This window comes from Aythya marila (assembly GCF_965140915.1).
Source record: "Aythya marila genome assembly, contig: HAP1_HAP1_SCAFFOLD_528, whole genome shotgun sequence".
Lineage (NCBI taxonomy): Eukaryota > Metazoa > Chordata > Aves > Anseriformes > Anatidae > Aythya > Aythya marila.
The window spans coordinates 26,899-46,048 of record NW_028137030.1 but is presented as its reverse complement, the minus strand read 5'-3'; the positions used below and the strand labels follow the sequence as shown (position 1 = coordinate 46,048).

The 19,150-nt window shown below is 63.6% G+C and overlaps 2 protein-coding genes across 2 annotated transcripts; both read left to right on the top strand.

Annotated features, from left to right (window-relative positions):
- The first annotated feature begins 2,417 nt into the window (after nt 1-2,417).
- LOC309891222 (separin-like) lies at nt 2,418-8,239 on the top strand. Its single transcript, XM_082785597.1, has 14 exons — nt 2,418-2,471; nt 3,943-4,030; nt 5,049-5,283; nt 5,505-5,679; nt 5,821-5,999; nt 6,082-6,209; nt 6,285-6,407; nt 6,486-6,641; nt 6,715-6,888; nt 6,990-7,094; nt 7,215-7,327; nt 7,419-7,502; nt 7,574-7,738; nt 7,971-8,239. The coding sequence occupies exons 2-14, from the start codon at nt 3,950-3,952 to the stop codon at nt 8,170-8,172; spliced, it is 1,920 nt and encodes a 639-aa protein (XP_082641723.1). The 5' UTR covers nt 2,418-2,471; nt 3,943-3,949; the 3' UTR covers nt 8,173-8,239.
- Nucleotides 8,240-12,833: 4,594 nt separating this feature from the next.
- On the top strand, nt 12,834-19,135 carry LOC309891221 (separin-like). The gene is made up of 14 exons (XM_082785596.1): nt 12,834-12,887; nt 14,851-14,938; nt 15,957-16,191; nt 16,399-16,576; nt 16,717-16,895; nt 16,978-17,105; nt 17,181-17,303; nt 17,382-17,537; nt 17,611-17,784; nt 17,886-17,990; nt 18,111-18,223; nt 18,315-18,398; nt 18,470-18,634; nt 18,867-19,135. The coding sequence occupies exons 2-14, from the start codon at nt 14,858-14,860 to the stop codon at nt 19,066-19,068; spliced, it is 1,923 nt and encodes a 640-aa protein (XP_082641722.1). The 5' UTR covers nt 12,834-12,887; nt 14,851-14,857; the 3' UTR covers nt 19,069-19,135.
- Nucleotides 19,136-19,150: the final 15 nt, after the last annotated feature.

The window sequence follows — 19,150 nt, the reverse complement described above, 5'->3', positions numbered from 1 at the left end:
GGCAGATACACCAGGACGGGGCAGTTACACCAGGTGGGAGGGGCAGTTATACCAGGTTGGGGCAGATACACCAGGACGGGGCAGTTACACCAGGTGGGAGGGGCAGTTACACCAGGACGGGGCAGATACACCAGGTGGGAGGGGCAGTTACACCAGGAGTGGGGGCAGTTACACCAGGTCGGGCAGATACACCAAGTCGGGGCAGTTACACCAGATTGGAGCAGTTACACCAGGTCGGGGCAGTTACACCAGGACGGGGCAGTTACACCAGGAGTGGGGGCAGTTACACCAGGTCGGGGCAGTTACACCAGGACGGGGCAGATACACCAGGTCGGGGCAGTTACACCAGGACGGGGCAGTTACACCAGGTGGGCTTCTTCTCCCCCTTCATGCTCGCCTTCTCCACCACCCCCAGCCAGGAGAGCCCGGCCGAGTCCTTCGTGGCCTTCCTGCTCCTCGAGCTCTCCTGTGGGCTCTACTTCCCGGCCATGGGCTTCCTGCGGCGCAAGGTGTGAGCAAAATCTCAAATCGTTTTCTTCAGACAGGCTCTTCTGTGCAGCTGTTTTATTTGCGCTTGCAGCGGTGGCTGTCCTGCCAATTAGGAGTGCCTTTTAGTTAACAAAGCCTAACCTTTCATTCCCTATTCCCCGACAGCCGATCACCTCCCCTGTTTCCTCGTGGCTGAGTACTGCAGGTTCACGAGCTGCTCGACGCTCCTCTGGACCATACATGTACCATTTCTCTCGGTTTCAACCCTTGAATTTCTCCTTTCTCACGTTGTGAGAACTTGGGATCTTTGTTTCACTGTTCCCATGCTGCTCGTCCTGTTTGTCTCAAGCTTCCACCTTATTTTGGAACAGCGAGGCCTCCCACTCTCCGCTTATCTGCTTCGCGCTTCTCCGCTTCTCCATGTTATGACTCCACGACCCCCCTGGGGCACACATGAGGAATTCTCTACTGCACAAAAACATGGCTTTGTTTCTCACAAAGGCGATCCCGGAGAAGGACCGGCCGGGGGTGCCGAACTGGTGCCGTGTCCCGCTCAACCTGCTGGCCTGCCTGGGGCTGCTGCTTCTGCACGGCGCCGACCACGGGCCCGGCACCCGCAGCATCTTCTCCGCCTGCTGCGGCCTCATGCTGCTGGTGCTGCTCGCCGTCGGCGGCCTCTTCCCCGTCGTCGGCCTCTTCCCCGTCGTCGGCCTCTTCCCCGTCGTCGGCCTCTTCGCCGTCGTCGGCCTCTTCCCCGTCGTCGGCCTCTTCCCCGTCGTCCCCCACGACGCCGAGCTCTGGCTGCCGCCCCCCCAGGGCCAGCCCGACGCCCCCGAGCTGTGATGCGGGAGGGGGTCCCGGGGTGGCCGAGGGGGAAAGCCCCCCCGGCTGGTGACCCCTGCGGTGCCCCCACCCTGGCGTCCTGCCGGGGACGGCACTGGAAGCACACAGGGACGGAGTGCCGCAGGGTGAGGGCCCCCTGCGCACCCCCTCGCCCCTCAGCTTCCCTTTTTTTTCAGGAAAATAAAGCGTTTCTGCACGTGCTTTCCCTGCGAGAGAGCCCTTCCGTAGCCAGTAATGGGCTGAGGCGAGGCTCTCAGCGAAGCTGGGATTTTATTCACAGTGGTGGGCAGTCCCCAGGCAGGGCACACAGCACGGTTTGCCGGTTGCTTGACTTTCTTTCACAGAATCCAGGAATATCCCGAGTTGGAAGGGACCCACGGTGAGGGGTCTGGAGAACAAATCTTACGAGGAGCAGCTGGGGGAGCTGGGGTTGTGCAGCCTGGATACAGGAGGCTCAGGGGCGACCTTATCGCTCTAGGGGTACCTTCAAGGAGGCTGTGGAGAGGTGGGGGTTGGTCTGTTCTCTGCCCAGCCCCCCTATAATTGCTCAGCACGACCCCAGGTCGTTGCAGGAAGCACGGCCAAAAGCACGACAGACGCCAGGATGGTCAGATCATGCTGCATTTTATTGCCCGAATAGCCTCGCTTTTCACAGAAGAATCACAGAATCACAGAATCGATTTTCTAGGTTGGAACGAGCGAACTTCACAGGGGCAGACAGTGTCTCACCCAAGATTATCAGTCAAAAGCACTCAAACAACTGCACGAAAACAACCCCAGCTGTTGTGATTAGCAGGCACGCGGACCTTGTCCTTGACAACAAAAAAAAATCCCTTGGATTTTTTCCCAAGGAATACCCCTTTGGCCACTTGGGGTCTGCTTGGCCCCCCCCCAGCTCCTGCTGCACCCCCAGGCTGCCTGCAACGACAACAGCCGCGTGTTCTCAGCACCCTGCCCATCCCAACCCAAAACGCGGCGCCCCAACAGCTGCTAGGGGGGACGTGACGCGGGGCCGTTCTGGGACTACAAGTCCCGGCGTGCCCCGCGCGGGGCGCCCCGCCCTCACCTGCCCGCGGCGCGGCTTATTTGGACGGGGCGCGGCGGGCGCCGCGGGTCTGCCGGCGAGAAGCGATACAAGGGTACGTGGGGGGGGGCAAAATAAGGGGGGGGCGGGGGGGCCGCAGGGACTCGGGGGTCCCTGCAGGGACTCGGAGGGAGCCGCGGGGACTCGGGGGGGCCCTGCAGGGACTCGGGGGGGGGCTGCAGGGACTCGGGGGGCTGAGGGACCCGGGGGGACCCAAGGAAATGAGGGGGGCTGCAGGGATCCGGGGGGGGGCCGGGGGGGGGCCGAAGGGACTCGGGGGGCCGGGGGGGGGCCGAAGGGACTCGGGGGGCCGGGGGGCTGAGGGACCTGGGGGGACCCAAGGAAATGGAGGGGGGCTGCAGGGATCCGGGGGGGCCCTGCAGGGACTCGGGGGGCCGGGGGGTTCCTGTAGGGACTCGGAGGGGGGCCGGGGTGTGGCTTTGGGGCCCTGGGGGGGGCAGCTGTGGGACCCGGGGGGGGCCGCAGGGACTCGGACGGACTCGGGGGCGGCTGCAGGGACTAGGAGGGGACTCGGGGGGACCCTACAGGGACTCGGGGGGGGGGCGGGGGGTTCGTGTAGGGACTCGGGGGGGGGGGCTGAGGGACTTGGGGGGGCTGCAGGGACTCGGAGGGGACTCGGGGGGGTCCCTGCAGGGACTCGGAGGGGGGCCGGGGTGTGGCTTTGGGGCCCGTGGGGGGGGCAGCTGTGGGACTCGGGGGGGCTGCAGGGACTTGGAGGGGACTCGGGGGTCCCTGCAGGGACTCGGAGAGGGGCCGGGGGGTGGCTGAGGGACCAGAGGGGGGCCGAGGGACTCGGGGGGGGCTGCAGGGACTCGGAGGGGACTTGGGGGGGTCCCGGCAGGGACTCGGAGGGGGGCCGGGGTGTGGCTTTGGGGCCCGTGGGGGGGCCGGGGGGGGGCTGCAGGGACTCGGGGGGGCCCTGCAGGGACTCAGAGGGGACTTGGGGGGGCCCTGCAGGTATCTGCAGGGACTCGGGGGGGGCTGGGGATCCAGGGGGCTGTGGGACTCAGGGGTAGGCGGGGGGGGCCGGGGGGGTCTCTGCAGGGACCCGGGGGGGGCTGCAGGGACCCGGGGGGGGGGGCGGGGTGCCCGGGGGGGGGCTGTGGGACTGAGGGGAAGGCGGGGGGGGCCGGGGGGGTTTCTGCAGGGACTCGGAGGGGACCCGGGGGGGGCTGCAGGGACTCGGAGGGGGGCTGGGGGGCAGCTGTGGGACTCGGGGGGGGCTGGGGGTCTCAGGGGAGGGCGGGGGGAGCCGGGGGGGTCCCTGCAGGGACTCGGAGGGGGGCCGGGGGGCAGCTGTGGGACTCGGGGGGGGCTGAGGGGCGGGGGGGGCTGTAGGGAGTCTGGGGGGGCCTGAGGGGCAGGGGGGGCTCAGGGGGGTCCTGCAGGGCCTGGGGGTGGGAGTGAGGGGTGGGGGGCGCTCTGTAGGCCTCTTTGGAGACTGGGGGGGTGTGGGGCTGTGAGCACCAGCACCCCCTCACCCCCCCACCCCCCCCACCCCGCAGGGCTGACATGGAGCACCTCCAGGGCACTGATTTTGTGGCGCGTACGGCCACCACGGAGGGCACAGAGACACTGCAGGCGGAACTGTCGGTGAGCTGCGGGGGGGGCGGCCGGTGCTGCACGAGGGCCGGGATCCCCTGCTGGGGGGCCAAAACTCTCCTTCCCTCTCTCCGCCCTGTTATAATCCAATTTAGTCATTTTATCTCTCACCCCCCCAGTATGATCTTTACCAGGTGGCATTCAGCCGCTGTGTGATGGGTTTATATATCCTCTTCAGAGTGGTGTGGGATCCTTGGTGTAATGACCACCTGTACACAAAAATCATGAGATGCGTGAAACAATTTTAAAGATAGGCAAGGAGTGACTCCTAACGGTGAACATCCCCACCTAGTGTTATTTGCAGGAATTAACCACTTGTGTGTTCGGTACGGTTTTTTTTGGTTTTTTTTTTTTTTTTGTGGCATGGCACAGGTCATTTTTATCTCTTGGAACTGTGCCGATACATCTACCTTTTCCCGTAGTTGGGTCAAAGTTATCCCGATTTCCTGACCCCAACTGCACTTGGAAGAATTTGAATATGGGGGCTTAACACTTCCACGTAGCCAGCACCCTTCAGTTATCTCCTCGGGTACAACCCCCTTCTTTTTTCACAATGCTTGGAAGCAGTGTGGGAAAGGAGAACTCTGTCAACTTATTAGAAAACACTGTAGTAGGTTGGGCAGTCCCAGGTATCTTTACAGTCTGGACAACCAAACCTTCCCCTATTCACTCTTTATTAGGGCCCGACTACCTTGGAAGGCAAGTCTCGGGTTTTTCCTTCTTTATTAGGACGAGTCCTCCCCTGTCTGTTCCGTGTTCGTAAAATCTGACACGTTTCCTAGTACCCAGCTAGTATCGTCCAAGTTTGTTATATTTATAGATAGGATTTATAGATATCCCTAGATAGATCTAGATTCCTAGATAGAATTTATAGATCCTCTAGATATATTTATAGATCCTTTGTTTTAACCAGGATGTTCACCCAACCCCCCTTCCCCATTTGTCCCCATGTTACAATGCCGTGAGGTGTGAAACCTTATCTTCTCAGTAGATTCTTTAAATTCTCAAGGACAATGAAGAAACGACGAAGACCCCGAGAGCCAAGCTCCCAGCTGGGGAGGATGCCACTCAAGCCCCCGTGCTCAGCGACTCCGAGGCGGTGGCGCCTCGCACCCTGTGCCCCAGAGCCTGTCCCCCCACCAGGGCCCGTGACCAGGGGGGCGAGGACACCGAGCACGTCCCGGCGGGGGGGATGCCGGGCAGCGAGAACCCCCTGTGCCTCGATGCCCTGCGTGTTATGGAAGGTGAGCGGGAGTGGGGAACCGCGGGGTGGGAAGAGGCAAATGGCAACGCTGGGGCCACCTCCGCCGAAGCGTGTCTTAAAAGGGCAAAAACCCTCCAAGTGGAGGGGAGAGCAGCAGAGGGAGAGCCAAGGTGGCCACGGGCTCGCTGCCTGATCCTGGTGGTGTTGCTTTGCCCCTTCCGGATGATTCCTGGCTGGACGCTGTCCACGCGTACCTGAAAGCTGCCTTCAACTGCAACGGCCACTGCCTGCCTGCCGGGCTCTACAGCCAGATCTGCCAGCTCCTGGCTCTGCTCACAGGCGACCAGGACCCCGTCTCCACCGCCTATCTGCTGTGCGAGTCGGTCTCCATCACCACGCGCCATCAGCTGCTCAGCATCATCCACAAGAAGCTTCAGTAAGTTTTGTGCCCCCCTGCCGCTGTCGCTGGAGCTTTGCTGAGAAGGGGAAGGGGCTCAGCCAAACCTAGAGCCCTGGAGGGCTTGGTTTGGAGCAACGTTCCCCCCCCCCCCACCCCTGACCACCTCTCCCTCTGCAGCAATCTGAACAATTCGGCAACAGCTGCGGCTGAGCAGCTCCAAGGGCCCTCCCTGCAGGATGCTCCCTCGCGCATCCATCACCTCACTGAGCTCCAGAACCTCTTCAGCTTCAGCCCCACGTGTCTGGGGTCCCAGGAGCTCAAGAGATTCACAGAGCAGCTGCAGCAGATCCCTGCAGGTGAGAGCTGATCCAAGTGGAGCCCCGGAGGGTGCTGCCTGATGCCTTGGCCTCTCCTGAAGGTCGGGGGTGACTTTTTCAGGAGTGACCGTCTGTGTGCTGACCCTCATGAGCATCCAGCCCTTCTCCAAGGACGACATACTGCTGCTGACACGGTTGGAGAGGGGCAGCATTCCCATCACCATCCACATCCCGACCGCGCTCACCAAGGTGAGGGAAGGGCTAGAAGAGTGGAGCAGCCGGGACGAGCCTGGGGCTGGGTTCACGGCTCCCTTCCTCCCCTAGGCCCCGCTGAGCTCAGTGCTGAGTGACTTCGACACCATCCAGAAGGAGCAGAAAGAAACCATCAACTGCACCGACAACCGTGACTGGTGGCTGTGCCGCTCCGAGCTGGACCGCAGGATGAAGGTAGGCGAGAGGCACCCCGTGCTCCCCACGCCTGGGGGGAATGCTCGGACCCCCCCGTGACTCTGTCCTCTCTCGCAGAGCCTCATCGACACCCTGGAGACGGAGGTGCTGGGCTGCTGGAAGGGAATGCTGCTCCCCACCAGCCAGGATCCCGCGCTGGCCGAGGAAGCCATCCGCCTCCTCGCCCAGCTCCATCCCTGCGGCTGGCGGGGCTGGAACTCGGCGCTGCTCGAGGTGCTGAGCTCCCCGGGCTGGGGCAGGGCACAGGGGGAGCTCTGCCTTGGCTCACACCTACCCCTTGCCGCAGGTCCTGCTCAACGCTGCTCCCCTCCTCACCCCGGCCGACGTGCGAGCCCTGGCCGCAGGGATGTGCCCTTCGCAGTCCTGCAACAAAGCGGAGCTCCTCCTGCAAAAGGCCCTGGAGAAGCAGAGGAGCCGCGTCCGGGCACCTGGCGGCTCCCTCGTCCTCGTGCTGGATAAAGTGAGAGCCTGCCCCTGCTGCTTCTCCCTCAGCTCGGACAGGCGCTCTATCGCTCACGCCTTCCTCCCCTTCCTTTCTTCCTCCTCCTCTTCCCTGCACAGCACCTCCAGAAGCTGCCCTGGGAGAGCATGGCGTGCCTGCGCGCCGTGCCTGTCACCCGCCTCCCGTCCCTGCGCTTCCTCCTGAGTCACAACCTGGCACCGAGGGTGAGTGGAAGGGGGGCACCCTGGCTCTGCCGCGGGGCTTGGGACCCCCCGAGGCTGGTGCTGGGCTGGGGCTGACTCGTGATTTCTTATTTCTTTTTTCCCTTCCTCCTCCCCCCTCAGCAGGCAGGCTCTGTGCTGCACCGCGGCGTCAACCCCACCAGGACCTTCTACGTCCTCAACCCCCAGAACAACCTCCCGAGCACCGAGGAGTGCTTCCGCAGCTGGTTCGAGAGGTGAGGAGGAGCGGGGGCGCACAGAGCGGGGAAGAGGGGGGTCCGTGCTCCCTCCCCCCCCTTCTATGACTTCTCCCCTCCTTTCCCGCAGCCAGCAGGGCTGGAGCGGGGTCACAGGAGCCATCCCCAGCCAGGAGCAGATGCAGGCAGCGCTGCTGGAGCACGACCTCTACATGTGAGTGCCCGTGGCCGTGCGGGGCTGCGCTATCGCGCTCACCCTGCTCACCCTGCTCCTGTTCCTGGCAGCTACGTGGGGCACGGGGCGGGCGCCCGCCTGCTGGACGGGACAGACATCGCCCAGCTGGACTGCAACGCCGTGGCCCTGCTCTTCGGCTGCAGCAGCGCCGCGCTGGCCGTGCGCGGCGGCCTCGAGGGCTCCGGCATCGTCCTCGACTACCTCCTGGCCGGCTGGTGAGGCGGGGAGAGAGGGGGTGGCTTCTGGGGGGCAGACGGGGTCTTCGCCCCATCCCCTTCTTGCCTTCTTTTTACCCCATCCCCACCTCCCTGCTTTTTATTGCCCCCCTCCCCTGCCTTTTCCCTGTGCTGGTAAGCAGTGAGTGTTCTCCTTGTCCTCCTCTCACCCCCTCCTTCGCCCAGCCCTCCTGGCCCTAACCCCTCTAACCCCCTTTTTCTTTTTTCCCAGCCCCTTCGTCCTGGGCACCCTGTGGGACGTGACTCAGTGTGACCTCGACCGCTACACCAAGGCGCTGCTGCAGGGCTGGCTGCGGGCGGGCTCCGGTGCCCCCCTCCTGCAGTACGTGGCCCAGGCCCGCCAAGCCCCCCGCCTCAGATACCTCACCGGGGCTGCCCCCGTCGCCTACGGCCTGCCCGTGTGCCTGCAGTGAGAGCCGGCGTCCCCCCTGCTTCCTGTTCTTTGAAGTAGTTGGATTTTAAATAATTCCCCCTGGTTTGATAAATAATAAATAAAGTGTCTTCCCCTTCACAATGGCTGGTGTGCGCTTGTACCACGAGCTGGGAAAGGACCAAGGGGCTCCTGGAGCCTAACCCAACTGAAGCCACTCCATCCTCACAGAATCACAGAATTTCTAGGTTGGAAGAGACCTCAAGATCATCGAGTCCAACCTCTGACCTAACGCTAGCAGTCCCCGCTAAACCATATCCCTGAGCTCTACATCTAAATGTCTTTTGAAGACTTCCAGGGACGGTGACTCCACCACTTCCCTGGGCAGCCTGTTCCAGTGCCTCACAACCCTTTCAGTGAAGAAGTTCTTCCTAACATCCAACCTACACCTCCCCTGGCACAGCTTTAGCCCATTCCCCCTCGTCCTGTCACCAGGCACGTGGGAGAACAGGCCAACCCCCACCTCGCTACAGCCTCCCTTGAGGTACCCATAGAGAGCGATAAGGTCGCCCCTGAGCCTCCTCTTCTCCAGGCTGAACAAGCCCAGCTCCCTCAGCCGCTCCTCGTAGGACTTGTTCTCCAGGCCCCTCACCAGCTTCGTCGCCCTTCTCTGCACCCGCTCAAGCACCTCCATGTCCTTCTTGTAGCGAGGGGCCCAAAACTGAACGCAGTACTCGAGGTGCGGCCTCACCAGAGCTGAGTACAGGGGGACGATCACCTCCCTAGCCCTGCTGGTCACGCTGGTCCTGATACAAGCCATCAATCCCATCCCTGCCCCCCCCAGGGACGGTGATGCTGCCCCCTCCCCGGGCACCCTGCCCCAGGGCCTGTGCCCTCTCCTGAGCAGAAATCTCGCTTCCACCCTGAGCCTTCGCCCTTCCCTCGGGGCCTTAGGAGGAGGCCGACCCCAGCCCCCCCGGCTTCCTTCCAGCGGGGGGCGTCCCCTGGCCCTCCTCCAGTGCTGCTCCCCTTTGTCCCCCATCCCACAACCCGACCCTTCCTTTCCTGGGGGGTCCCCTGCCCCCCTTTCACCCTCAGTTTGTGGGGGGGACCCCAGGCTTCCCTCAAACACCTGCGGGGGGGGGCTGCTTGGTGTCCCCCCCATGGCTCAGAGGAGCCTCCCCTCCTGGGGGGCTGCAGCTTTTTGCCTTTTGGGGGGGGGGGCGATGGCATCGTAGTATGAAGGCCTTATACTAAAGCATAATCAACAGTGTTTGGTTCCATTTGGGTTTGCTTTGTTTCGTAATTGGTAGCTGGCATTCATGACCCCCCCACATGTTATTCTCAGCTATGTTGTCAGTCTCGGCCTTACCGGAGCTCGTAGGGCTGCCGAGGGTTGGCACTGCAGTATTTTATGGAGTATTTTCCGCAGGCTGGATTCCCTGGACACTTTCTGACAATGCCTCATTTGGTCCTGGGGCCTAGCAGCATCCTCCTTTTTATTAGGATGAGTCCTCCCCTATCTGTTCCGTGTTCGTAAAATCTGACACGTTTCCTAGTACCCAGCTAGTATCGTCCGAGTTTGTTATATTTATAGACAGAACCTTGCGAATTTCTTCATTTCCGTGGAAGGTTCCCGTATATCCTATACCATGCCCTCGCCACCCGTAACGGGGATCCACTTGTCAGTCCCTGCTGCCCCCTCCCCGCAGCCTGCCCCCGCTGCCCCCTCGGGTGTCCCCCCCGGCCCTGCCGCCCATGGCTCAGCATCAAGTGAGGGGGACGTGGGGACCCCCCCCGGGACCCCGGTGAGTGCGGGGGAAACTGAGGCACGGGCAGGGCGAGGGGGTGGGGGTGTGCAAGAGCGGGGGGCGTTTGCACGGGGTTGGGGGGTGAGGAGAGCTGGGGGCGATTGCACAGGGCATGGGGCAATTGTGTGGGGGCTGGGACAACTGCGCAAGGTGTTTGCCCCCGGGCGGGGCATTTGCAAAAGAAGGGGGTGGGGGGGAGCAGTTACACCAGGTCAGGGCAGTTACACCAGGAGTGGGGGCAGATACACCAGGACGGGGCAGTTACACCAGGTGGGAGGGGCAGTTATACCAGGACGGGGGGCAGTTACACCAGGTCGGGGCAGTTACACCAGGTCGGGGCAGATACACCAGGACGGGGCAGTTACACCAGGTGGGAGGGGCAGTTACACCAGGTCAGGGCAGTTACACCAGGACGGGGCAGATACACCAGGTCGGGGCAGTTACACCAGGTGGGAGGGGCAGTTATACCAGGTTGGGGCAGATACACCAGGACGGGGCAGTTACACCAGGTGGGAGGGGCAGTTATACCAGGTTGGGGCAGATACACCAGGACGGGGCAGTTACACCAGGTGGGAGGGGCAGTTACACCAGGACGGGGCAGATACACCAGGTGGGAGGGGCAGTTACACCAGGAGTGGGGGCAGTTACACCAGGTCGGGCAGATACACCAAGTCGGGGCAGTTACACCAGATTGGAGCAGTTACACCAGGTCGGGGCAGTTACACCAGGACGGGGCAGTTACACCAGGAGTGGGGGCAGTTACACCAGGTTGGGGCAGTTACACCAGGACGGGGCAGATACACCAGGTCGGGGCAGTTACACCAGGACGGGGCAGTTACACCAGGTGGGCTTCTTCTCCCCCTTCATGCTCGCCTTCTCCACCACCCCCAGCCAGGAGAGCCCGGCCGAGTCCTTCGTGGCCTTCCTGCTCCTCGAGCTCTCCTGTGGGCTCTACTTCCCGGCCATGGGCTTCCTGCGGCGCAAGGTGTGAGCAAAATCTCAAATCGTTTTCTTCAGACAGGCTCTTCTGTGCAGCTGTTTTATTTGCGCTTGCAGCGGTGGCTGTCCTGCCAATTAGGAGTGCCTTTTAGTTAACAAAGCCTAACCTTTCATTCCCTATTCCCCGACAGCCGATCACCTCCCCTGTTTCCTCGTGGCTGAGTACTGCAGGTTCACGAGCTGCTCGACGCTCCTCTGGACCATACATGTACCATTTCTCTCGGTTTCAACCCTTGAATTTCTCCTTTCTCACGTTGTGAGAACTTGGGATCTTTGTTTCACTGTTCCCATGCTGCTCGTCCTGTTTGTCTCAAGCTTCCACCTTATTTTGGAACAGCGAGGCCTCCCACTCTCCGCTTATCTGCTTCGCGCTTCTCCGCTTCTCCATGTTATGACTCCACGACCCCCCTGGGGCACACATGAGGAATTCTCTACTGCACAAAAACATGGCTTTGTTTCTCACAAAGGCGATCCCGGAGAAGGACCGGCCGGGGGTGCCGAACTGGTGCCGTGTCCCGCTCAACCTGCTGGCCTGCCTGGGGCTGCTGCTTCTGCACGGCGCCGACCACGGGCCCGGCACCCGCAGCATCTTCTCCGCCTGCTGCGGCCTCATGCTGCTGGTGCTGCTCGCCGTCGGCGGCCTCTTCCCCGTCGTCGGCCTCTTCCCCGTCGTCGGCCTCTTCCCCGTCGTCGGCCTCTTCGCCGTCGTCGGCCTCTTCCCCGTCGTCGGCCTCTTCCCCGTCGTCCCCCACGACGCCGAGCTCTGGCTGCCGCCCCCCCAGGGCCAGCCCGACGCCCCCGAGCTGTGATGCGGGAGGGGGTCCCGGGGTGGCCGAGGGGGAAAGCCCCCCCGGCTGGTGACCCCTGCGGTGCCCCCACCCTGGCGTCCTGCCGGGGACGGCACTGGAAGCACACAGGGACGGAGTGCCGCAGGGTGAGGGCCCCCTGCGCACCCCCTCGCCCCTCAGCTTCCCTTTTTTTTCAGGAAAATAAAGCGTTTCTGCACGTGCTTTCCCTGCGAGAGAGCCCTTCCGTAGCCAGTAATGGGCTGAGGCGAGGCTCTCAGCGAAGCTGGGATTTTATTCACAGTGGTGGGCAGTCCCCAGGCAGGGCACACAGCACGGTTTGCCGGTTGCTTGACTTTCTTTCACAGAATCCAGGAATATCCCGAGTTGGAAGGGACCCACGGTGAGGGGTCTGGAGAACAAATCTTACGAGGAGCAGCTGGGGGAGCTGGGGTTGTGCAGCCTGGATACAGGAGGCTCAGGGGCGACCTTATCGCTCTAGGGGTACCTTCAAGGAGGCTGTGGAGAGGTGGGGGTTGGTCTGTTCTCTGCCCAGCCCCCCTATAATTGCTCAGCACGACCCCAGGTCGTTGCAGGAAGCACGGCCAAAAGCACGACAGACGCCAGGATGGTCAGATCATGCTGCATTTTATTGCCCGAATAGCCTCGCTTTTCACAGAAGAATCACAGAATCACAGAATCGATTTTCTAGGTTGGAACGAGCGAACTTCACAGGGGCAGACAGTGTCTCACCCAAGATTATCAGTCAAAAGCACTCAAACAACTGCACGAAAACAACCCCAGCTGTTGTGATTAGCAGGCACGCGGACCTTGTCCTTGACAACAAAAAAAAATCCCTTGGATTTTTTCCCAAGGAATACCCCTTTGGCCACTTGGGGTCTGCTTGGCCCCCCCCCAGCTCCTGCTGCACCCCCAGGCTGCCTGCAACGACAACAGCCGCGTGTTCTCAGCACCCTGCCCATCCCAACCCAAAACGCGGCGCCCCAACAGCTGCTAGGGGGGACGTGACGCGGGGCCGTTCTGGGACTACAAGTCCCGGCGTGCCCCGCGCGGGGCGCCCCGCCCTCACCTGCCCGCGGCGCGGCTTATTTGGACGGGGCGCGGCGGGCGCCGCGGGTCTGCCGGCGAGAAGCGATACAAGGGTACGTGGGGGGGGCCAAATAAGGGGGGGGCCGCAGGGACTCGGGGGTCCCTGCAGGGACTCGGAGGGAGCCGCGGGGACTCGGGGGGGCCCTGCAGGGACTCGGGGGGGGGCTGCAGGGACTCGGGGGGCTGAGGGACCCGGGGGGACCCAAGGAAATGAGGGGGGCTGCAGGGATCCGGGGGGGGGCCGGGGGGGGGCCGAAGGGACTCGGGGGGCCGGGGGGCTGAGGGACCTGGGGGGACCCAAGGAAATGGAGGGGGGCTGCAGGGATCCGGGGGGGCCCTGCAGGGACTCGGGGGGCCGGGGGGTTCCTGTAGGGACTCGGAGGGGGGCCGGGGTGTGGCTTTGGGGCCCTGGGGGGGGCAGCTGTGGGACTCGGGGGGGCTGCAGGGACTTGGAGGGGACTAGGGGGGGCCCTGCAGGGACTTGGGGGGGCTGCAGGGACTCGGAGGGGACTCGGGGGGGTCCCTGCAGGGACTCGGAGGGGGGCCGGGGGGGGGCTGCAGGGAGCCGGCGGGGGCTTCAGGGACTGGGGGGGGCCCGGGGGGGGCTGAGGGACCTGGGGGTCCCAAGGACTTGGAGGGGGGTTGCGGGGGCGGGGCGGCCCTGCAGGGACTCGGGGGGGCGCCGGGGGGGGCTGCAGGGACCCGGGGGGCGGCTGCAGGGACTCGGAGGGACTCGGGGGGACCCTGCAGGGACTCGGGGTGTGCTGGGGGTCCGGGGGGCTGTGGGACTCAGGGGTAGGCGGGGGGGGCCGGGGGGGTCCCTGCAGGGACTCGGAGGGGGGCCGGGGGGGGCCGCAGGGACTAGGAGGGGACTCGGGGGGACCCTACAGGGACGCGGAGGGGGGCCCGGAGGGGCTGCAGGGACTCGGAGGGGACTCGGGGGGGTCCCTGCAGGGACTCGGGGGGGGGCCGAAGGGACTCGGGGGGCTGAGGGACCTGGGGGGACCCAAGGAAATGGAGGGGGGCTGCAGGGATCCGGGGGGGCCCTGCAGGGACTCGGGGGGCCGGGGGGTTCCTGTAGGGACTCGGAGGGGGGCCGGGGTGTGGCTTTGGGGCCCTGGGGGGGGCAGCTGTGGGACCCGGGGGGGGCCGCAGGGACTCGGACGGACTCGGGGGCGGCTGCAGGGACTAGGAGGGGACTCGGGGGGACCCTACAGGGACTCGGGGGGGGGGCGGGGGGTTCGTGTAGGGACTCGGGGGGGGGGGCTGAGGGACTTGGGGGGGCTGCAGGGACTCGGAGGGGACTCGGGGGGGTCCCTGCAGGGACTCGGAGGGGGGCCGGGGTGTGGCTTTGGGGCCCGTGGGGGGGGCAGCTGTGGGACTCGGGGGGGCTGCAGGGACTTGGAGGGGACTCGGGGGTCCCTGCAGGGACTCGGAGAGGGGCCGGGGGGTGGCTGAGGGACCAGAGGGGGGCCGAGGGACTCGGGGGGGGCTGCAGGGACTCGGAGGGGACTTGGGGGGGTCCCGGCAGGGACTCGGAGGGGGGCCGGGGTGTGGCTTTGGGGCCCTGGGGGGGGCAGCTGTGGGACCCGGGGGGGGCCGCAGGGACTCGGATGGACTCGGGGGCGGCTGCAGGGACTAGGAGGGGACTCGGGGGGACCCTACAGGGACCCGGGGGGGGGGGCGGGGTGCCCGGGGGGGGGCTGTGGGACTCAGGGGAAGGCGGGGGGGGCCGGGGGGGTTTCTGCAGGGACTCGGAGGGGACCCGGGGGGGGCTGCAGGGACTCGGAGGGGGGCCGGGGGGCAGCTGTGGGACTCGGGGGGGGCTGAGGGGCGGGGGGGGCTGTAGGGAGTCTGGGGGGGCCTGAGGGGCAGGGGGGGCTCAGGGGGGTCCTGCAGGGCCTGGGGGTGGGAGTGAGGGGTGGGGGGCGCTCTGTAGGCCTCTTTGGAGACTGGGGGGGTGTGGGGCTGTGAGCACCAGCACCCCCTCACCCCCCCACCCCCCCCACCCCGCAGGGCTGACATGGAGCACCTCCAGGGCACTGATTTTGTGGCGCGTACGGCCACCACGGAGGGCACAGAGACACTGCAGGCGGAACTGTCGGTGAGCTGCGGGGGGGGCGGCCGGTGCTGCACGAGGGCCGGGATCCCCTGCTGGGGGGCCAAAACTCTCCTTCCCTCTCTCCGCCCTGTTATAATCCAATTTAGTCATTTTATCTCTCACCCCCCCAGTATGATCTTTACCAGGTGGCATTCAGCCGCTGTGTGATGGGTTTATATATCCTCTTCAGAGTGGTGTGGGATCCTTGGTGTAATGACCACCTGTACACAAAAATCATGAGATGCGTGAAACAATTTTAAAGATAGGCAAGGAGTGACTCCTAACGGTGAACATCCCCACCTAGTGTTATTTGCAGGAATTAACCACTTGTGTGTTCGGTACGTTTTTTTTGTTTTTTTTTTTTTGTGGCATGGCACAGGTCATTTTTATCTCTTGGAACTGTGCCGATACATCTACCTTTTCCCGTAGTTGGGTCAAAGTTATCCCGATTTCCTGACCCCAACTGCACTTGGAAGAATTTGAATATGGGGGCTTAACACTTCCACGTAGCCAGCACCCTTCAGTTATCTCCTCGGGTACAACCCCCTTCTTTTTTCACAATGCTTGGAAGCAGTGTGGGAAAGGAGAACTCTGTCAACTTATTAGAAAACACTGTAGTAGGTTGGGCAGTCCCAGGTATCTTTACAGTCTGGACAACCAAACCTTCCCCTATTCACTCTTTATGAGGGCCCGACTACCTTGGAAGGCAAGTCTCGGGTTTTTCCTTCTTTATTAGGACGAGTCCTCCCCTGTCTGTTCCGTGTTCGTAAAATCTGACACGTTTCCTAGTACCCAGCTAGTATCGTCCGAGTTTGTTATATTTATAGATAGGATTTATAGATCCTAGATCCCTAGATAGATCTAGATTCCTAGATAGAATTTATAGATCCTCTAGATATATTTATAGATCCTTTGTTTTAACCAGGATGTTCACCCAACCCCCCTTCCCCATTTGTCCCCATGTTACAATGCCGTGAGGTGTGAAACCTTATCTTCTCAGTAGATTCTTTAAATTCTCAAGGACAATGAAGAAACGACGAAGACCCCGAGAGCCAAGCTCCCAGCTGGGGAGGATGCCACTCAAGCCCCCGTGCTCAGCGACTCCGAGGCGGTGGCGCCTCGCACCCTGTGCCCCAGAGCCTGTCCCCCCACCAGGGCCCGTGACCAGGGGGGCGAGGACACCGAGCACGTCCCGGCGGGGGAGATGCCGGGCAGCGAGAACCCCCTGTGCCTCGATGCCCTGCGTGTTATGGAAGGTGAGCGGGAGTGGGGAACCGCGGGGTGGGAAGAGGCAAATGGCAACGCTGGGGCCACCTCCGCCGAAGCGTGTCTTAAAAGGGCAAAAACCCTCCAAGTGGAGGGGAGAGCCAAGGTGGCCGCGGGCTCGCTGCCTGATCCTGGTGGTGTTGCTTTGCCCCTTCCAGATGATTCCTGGCTGGACGCTGTCCGCGCGTACCTGAAAGCTGCCTTCAACTGCAACGGCCACTGCCTGCCTGCCAGGCTCTACAGCCAGATCTGCCGGCTCCTGGCTCTGGCCACGGGCGACCAGGACCCCGTCTCCACCGCCTATCTGCTGTCCGAGTCGGTCTCCATCATCACCATGCGCCCTCAGCTGCTCAGCATCATCCACGAGAAGCTTCAGTAAGTTTTGTGCCCCCCTGCCGCTGTCGCTGGAGCTTTGCTGAGAAGGGGAAGGGGCTCAGCCAAACCTAGAGCCCTGGAGGGCTTGGTTTGGAGCAACGTTCCCCCCCCCCCCCCCCCGACCACCTCTCCCTCTGCAGCAATCTGAACAATTCAGCAGCAGCTGCGGCTGAGCAGCTCCAAGGGCCCTCCCTGCAGGATGCTCCCTCGCGCATCCATCACCTCACTGAGCTCCAGTACCTCTTCAGCTTCAGCCCCACGTGTCTGGGGCCCCAGGAGCTCAACAGATTCAGAGAGCAGCTGCAGCAGATCCCTGCAGGTGAGAGCTGATCCAAGTGGAGCCCCGGAGGGTGCTGCCTGATGCCTTGGCCTCTCCTGAAGGTCGGGGGTGACTTTTTCAGGAGTGACCGTCTGTGTGCTGACCCTCATGAGCATCCAGCCCTTCTCCAAGGACGACATACTGCTGCTGACACGGTTGGAGAGGGGCAGCATTCCCATCACCATCCACATCCCGACCGCGCTCACCAAGGTGAGGGAAGGGCTAGAAGAGTGGAGCAGCCGGGACGAGCCTGGGGCTGGGTTCACGGCTCCCTTCCTCCCCCAGGCCCCGCTGAGCTCAGTGCTGAGTGACTTCGACACCATCCAGAAGGAGCAGAAAGAAACCATCAACTGCACCGACAACCGTGACTGGTGGCTGTGCCGCTCCGAGCTGGACCGCAGGATGAAGGTAGGCGAGAGGCACCCCGTGCTCCCCACGCCTGGGGGGAATGCTCGGACCCCCCCGTGACTCTGTCCTCTCTCGCAGAGCCTCATCGACACCCTGGAGACGGAGGTGCTGGGCTGCTGGAAGGGAATGCTGCTCCCCACCAGCCAGGATCCCGCGCTGGCCGAGGAAGCCATCCGCCTCCTCGCCCAGCTCCATCCCTGCGGCTGGCGGGGCTGGAACTCGGCGCTGCTCGAGGTGCTGAGCTCCCCGGGCTGGGGCAGGGCACAGGGGGAGCTCTGCCTTGGCTCACACCTACCCCTTGCCGCAGGTCCTGCTCAACGCTGCTCCCCTCCTCACCCCGGCCGACGTGCGAGCCCTGGCCGCAGGGATGTGCCCTTCGCAGTCCTGCAACAAAGCGGAGCTCCTCCTGCAAAAGGCCCTGGAGAAGCAGAGGAGCCGCGTCCGGGCACCTGGCGGCTCCCTCGTCCTCGTGCTGGATAAAGTGAGAGCCTGCCCCTGCTGCTTCTCCCTCAGCTCGGACAGGCGCTCTATCGCTCACGCCTTCCTCCCCTTCCTTTCTTCCTCCTCCTCTTCCCTGCACAGCACCTCCAGAAGCTGCCCTGGGAGAGCATGGCGTGCCTGCGCGCCGTGCCTGTCACCCGCCTCCCGTCCCTGCGCTTCCTCCTGAGTCACAACCTGGCACCGAGGGTGAGTGGAAGGGGGGCACCCTGGCTCTGCCGCGGGGCTTGGGACCCCCCGAGGCTGGTGCTGGGCTGGGGCTGACTCGTGATTTCTTATTTCTTTTTTCCCTTCCTCCTCCCCCCTCAGCAGGCAGGCTCTGTGCTGCACCGCGGCGTCAACCCCACCAGGACCTTCTACGTCCTCAACCCCCAGAACAACCTCCCGAGCACCGAGGAGTGCTTCCGCAGCTGGTTCGAGAGGTGAGGAGGAGCGGGGGCGCACAGAGCGGGGAAGAGGGGGGTCCGTGCTCCCTCCCCCCCCTTCTATGACTTCTCCCCTCCTTTCCCGCAGCCAGCAGGGCTGGAGCGGGGTCACAGGAGCCATCCCCAGCCAGGAGCAGATGCAGGCAGCGCTGCTGGAGCACGACCTCTACATGTGAGTGCCCGTGGCCGTGCGGGGCTGCGCTATCGCGCTCACCCTGCTCACCCTGCTCCTGTTCCTGGCAGCTACGTGGGGCACGGGGCGGGCGCCCGCCTGCTGGACGGGACAGACATCGCCCAGCTGGACTGCAACGCCGTGGCCCTGCTCTTCGGCTGCAGCAGCGCCGCGCTGGCCGTGCGCGGCGGCCTCGAGGGCTCCGGCATCGTCCTCGACTACCTCCTGGCCGGCTGGTGAGGCGGGGAGAGAGGGGGTGGCTTCTGGGGGGCAGACGGGGTCTTCGCCCCATCCCCTTCTTGCCTTCTTTTTACCCCATCCCCACCTCCCTGCTTTTTATTGCCCCCCTCCCCTGCCTTTTCCCTGTGCTGGTAAGCAGTGAGTGTTCTCCTTGTCCTCCTCTCACCCCCTCCTTCGCCCAGCCCTCCTGGCCCTAACCCCTCTAACCCCCTTTTTCTTTTTTCCCAGCCCCTTCGTCCTGGGCACCCTGTGGGACGTGACTCAGTGTGACCTCGACCGCTACACCAAGGCGCTGCTGCAGGGCTGGCTGCGGGCGGGCTCCGGTGCCCCCCTCCTGCAGTACGTGGCCCAGGCCCGCCAAGCCCCCCGCCTCAGATACCTCACCGGGGCTGCCCCCGTCGCCTACGGCCTGCCCGTGTGCCTGCAGTGAGAGCCGGCGTCCCCCCTGCTTCCTGTTCTTTGAAGTAGTTGGATTTTAAATAATTCCCCCTGGTTTGATAAATAATAAATAA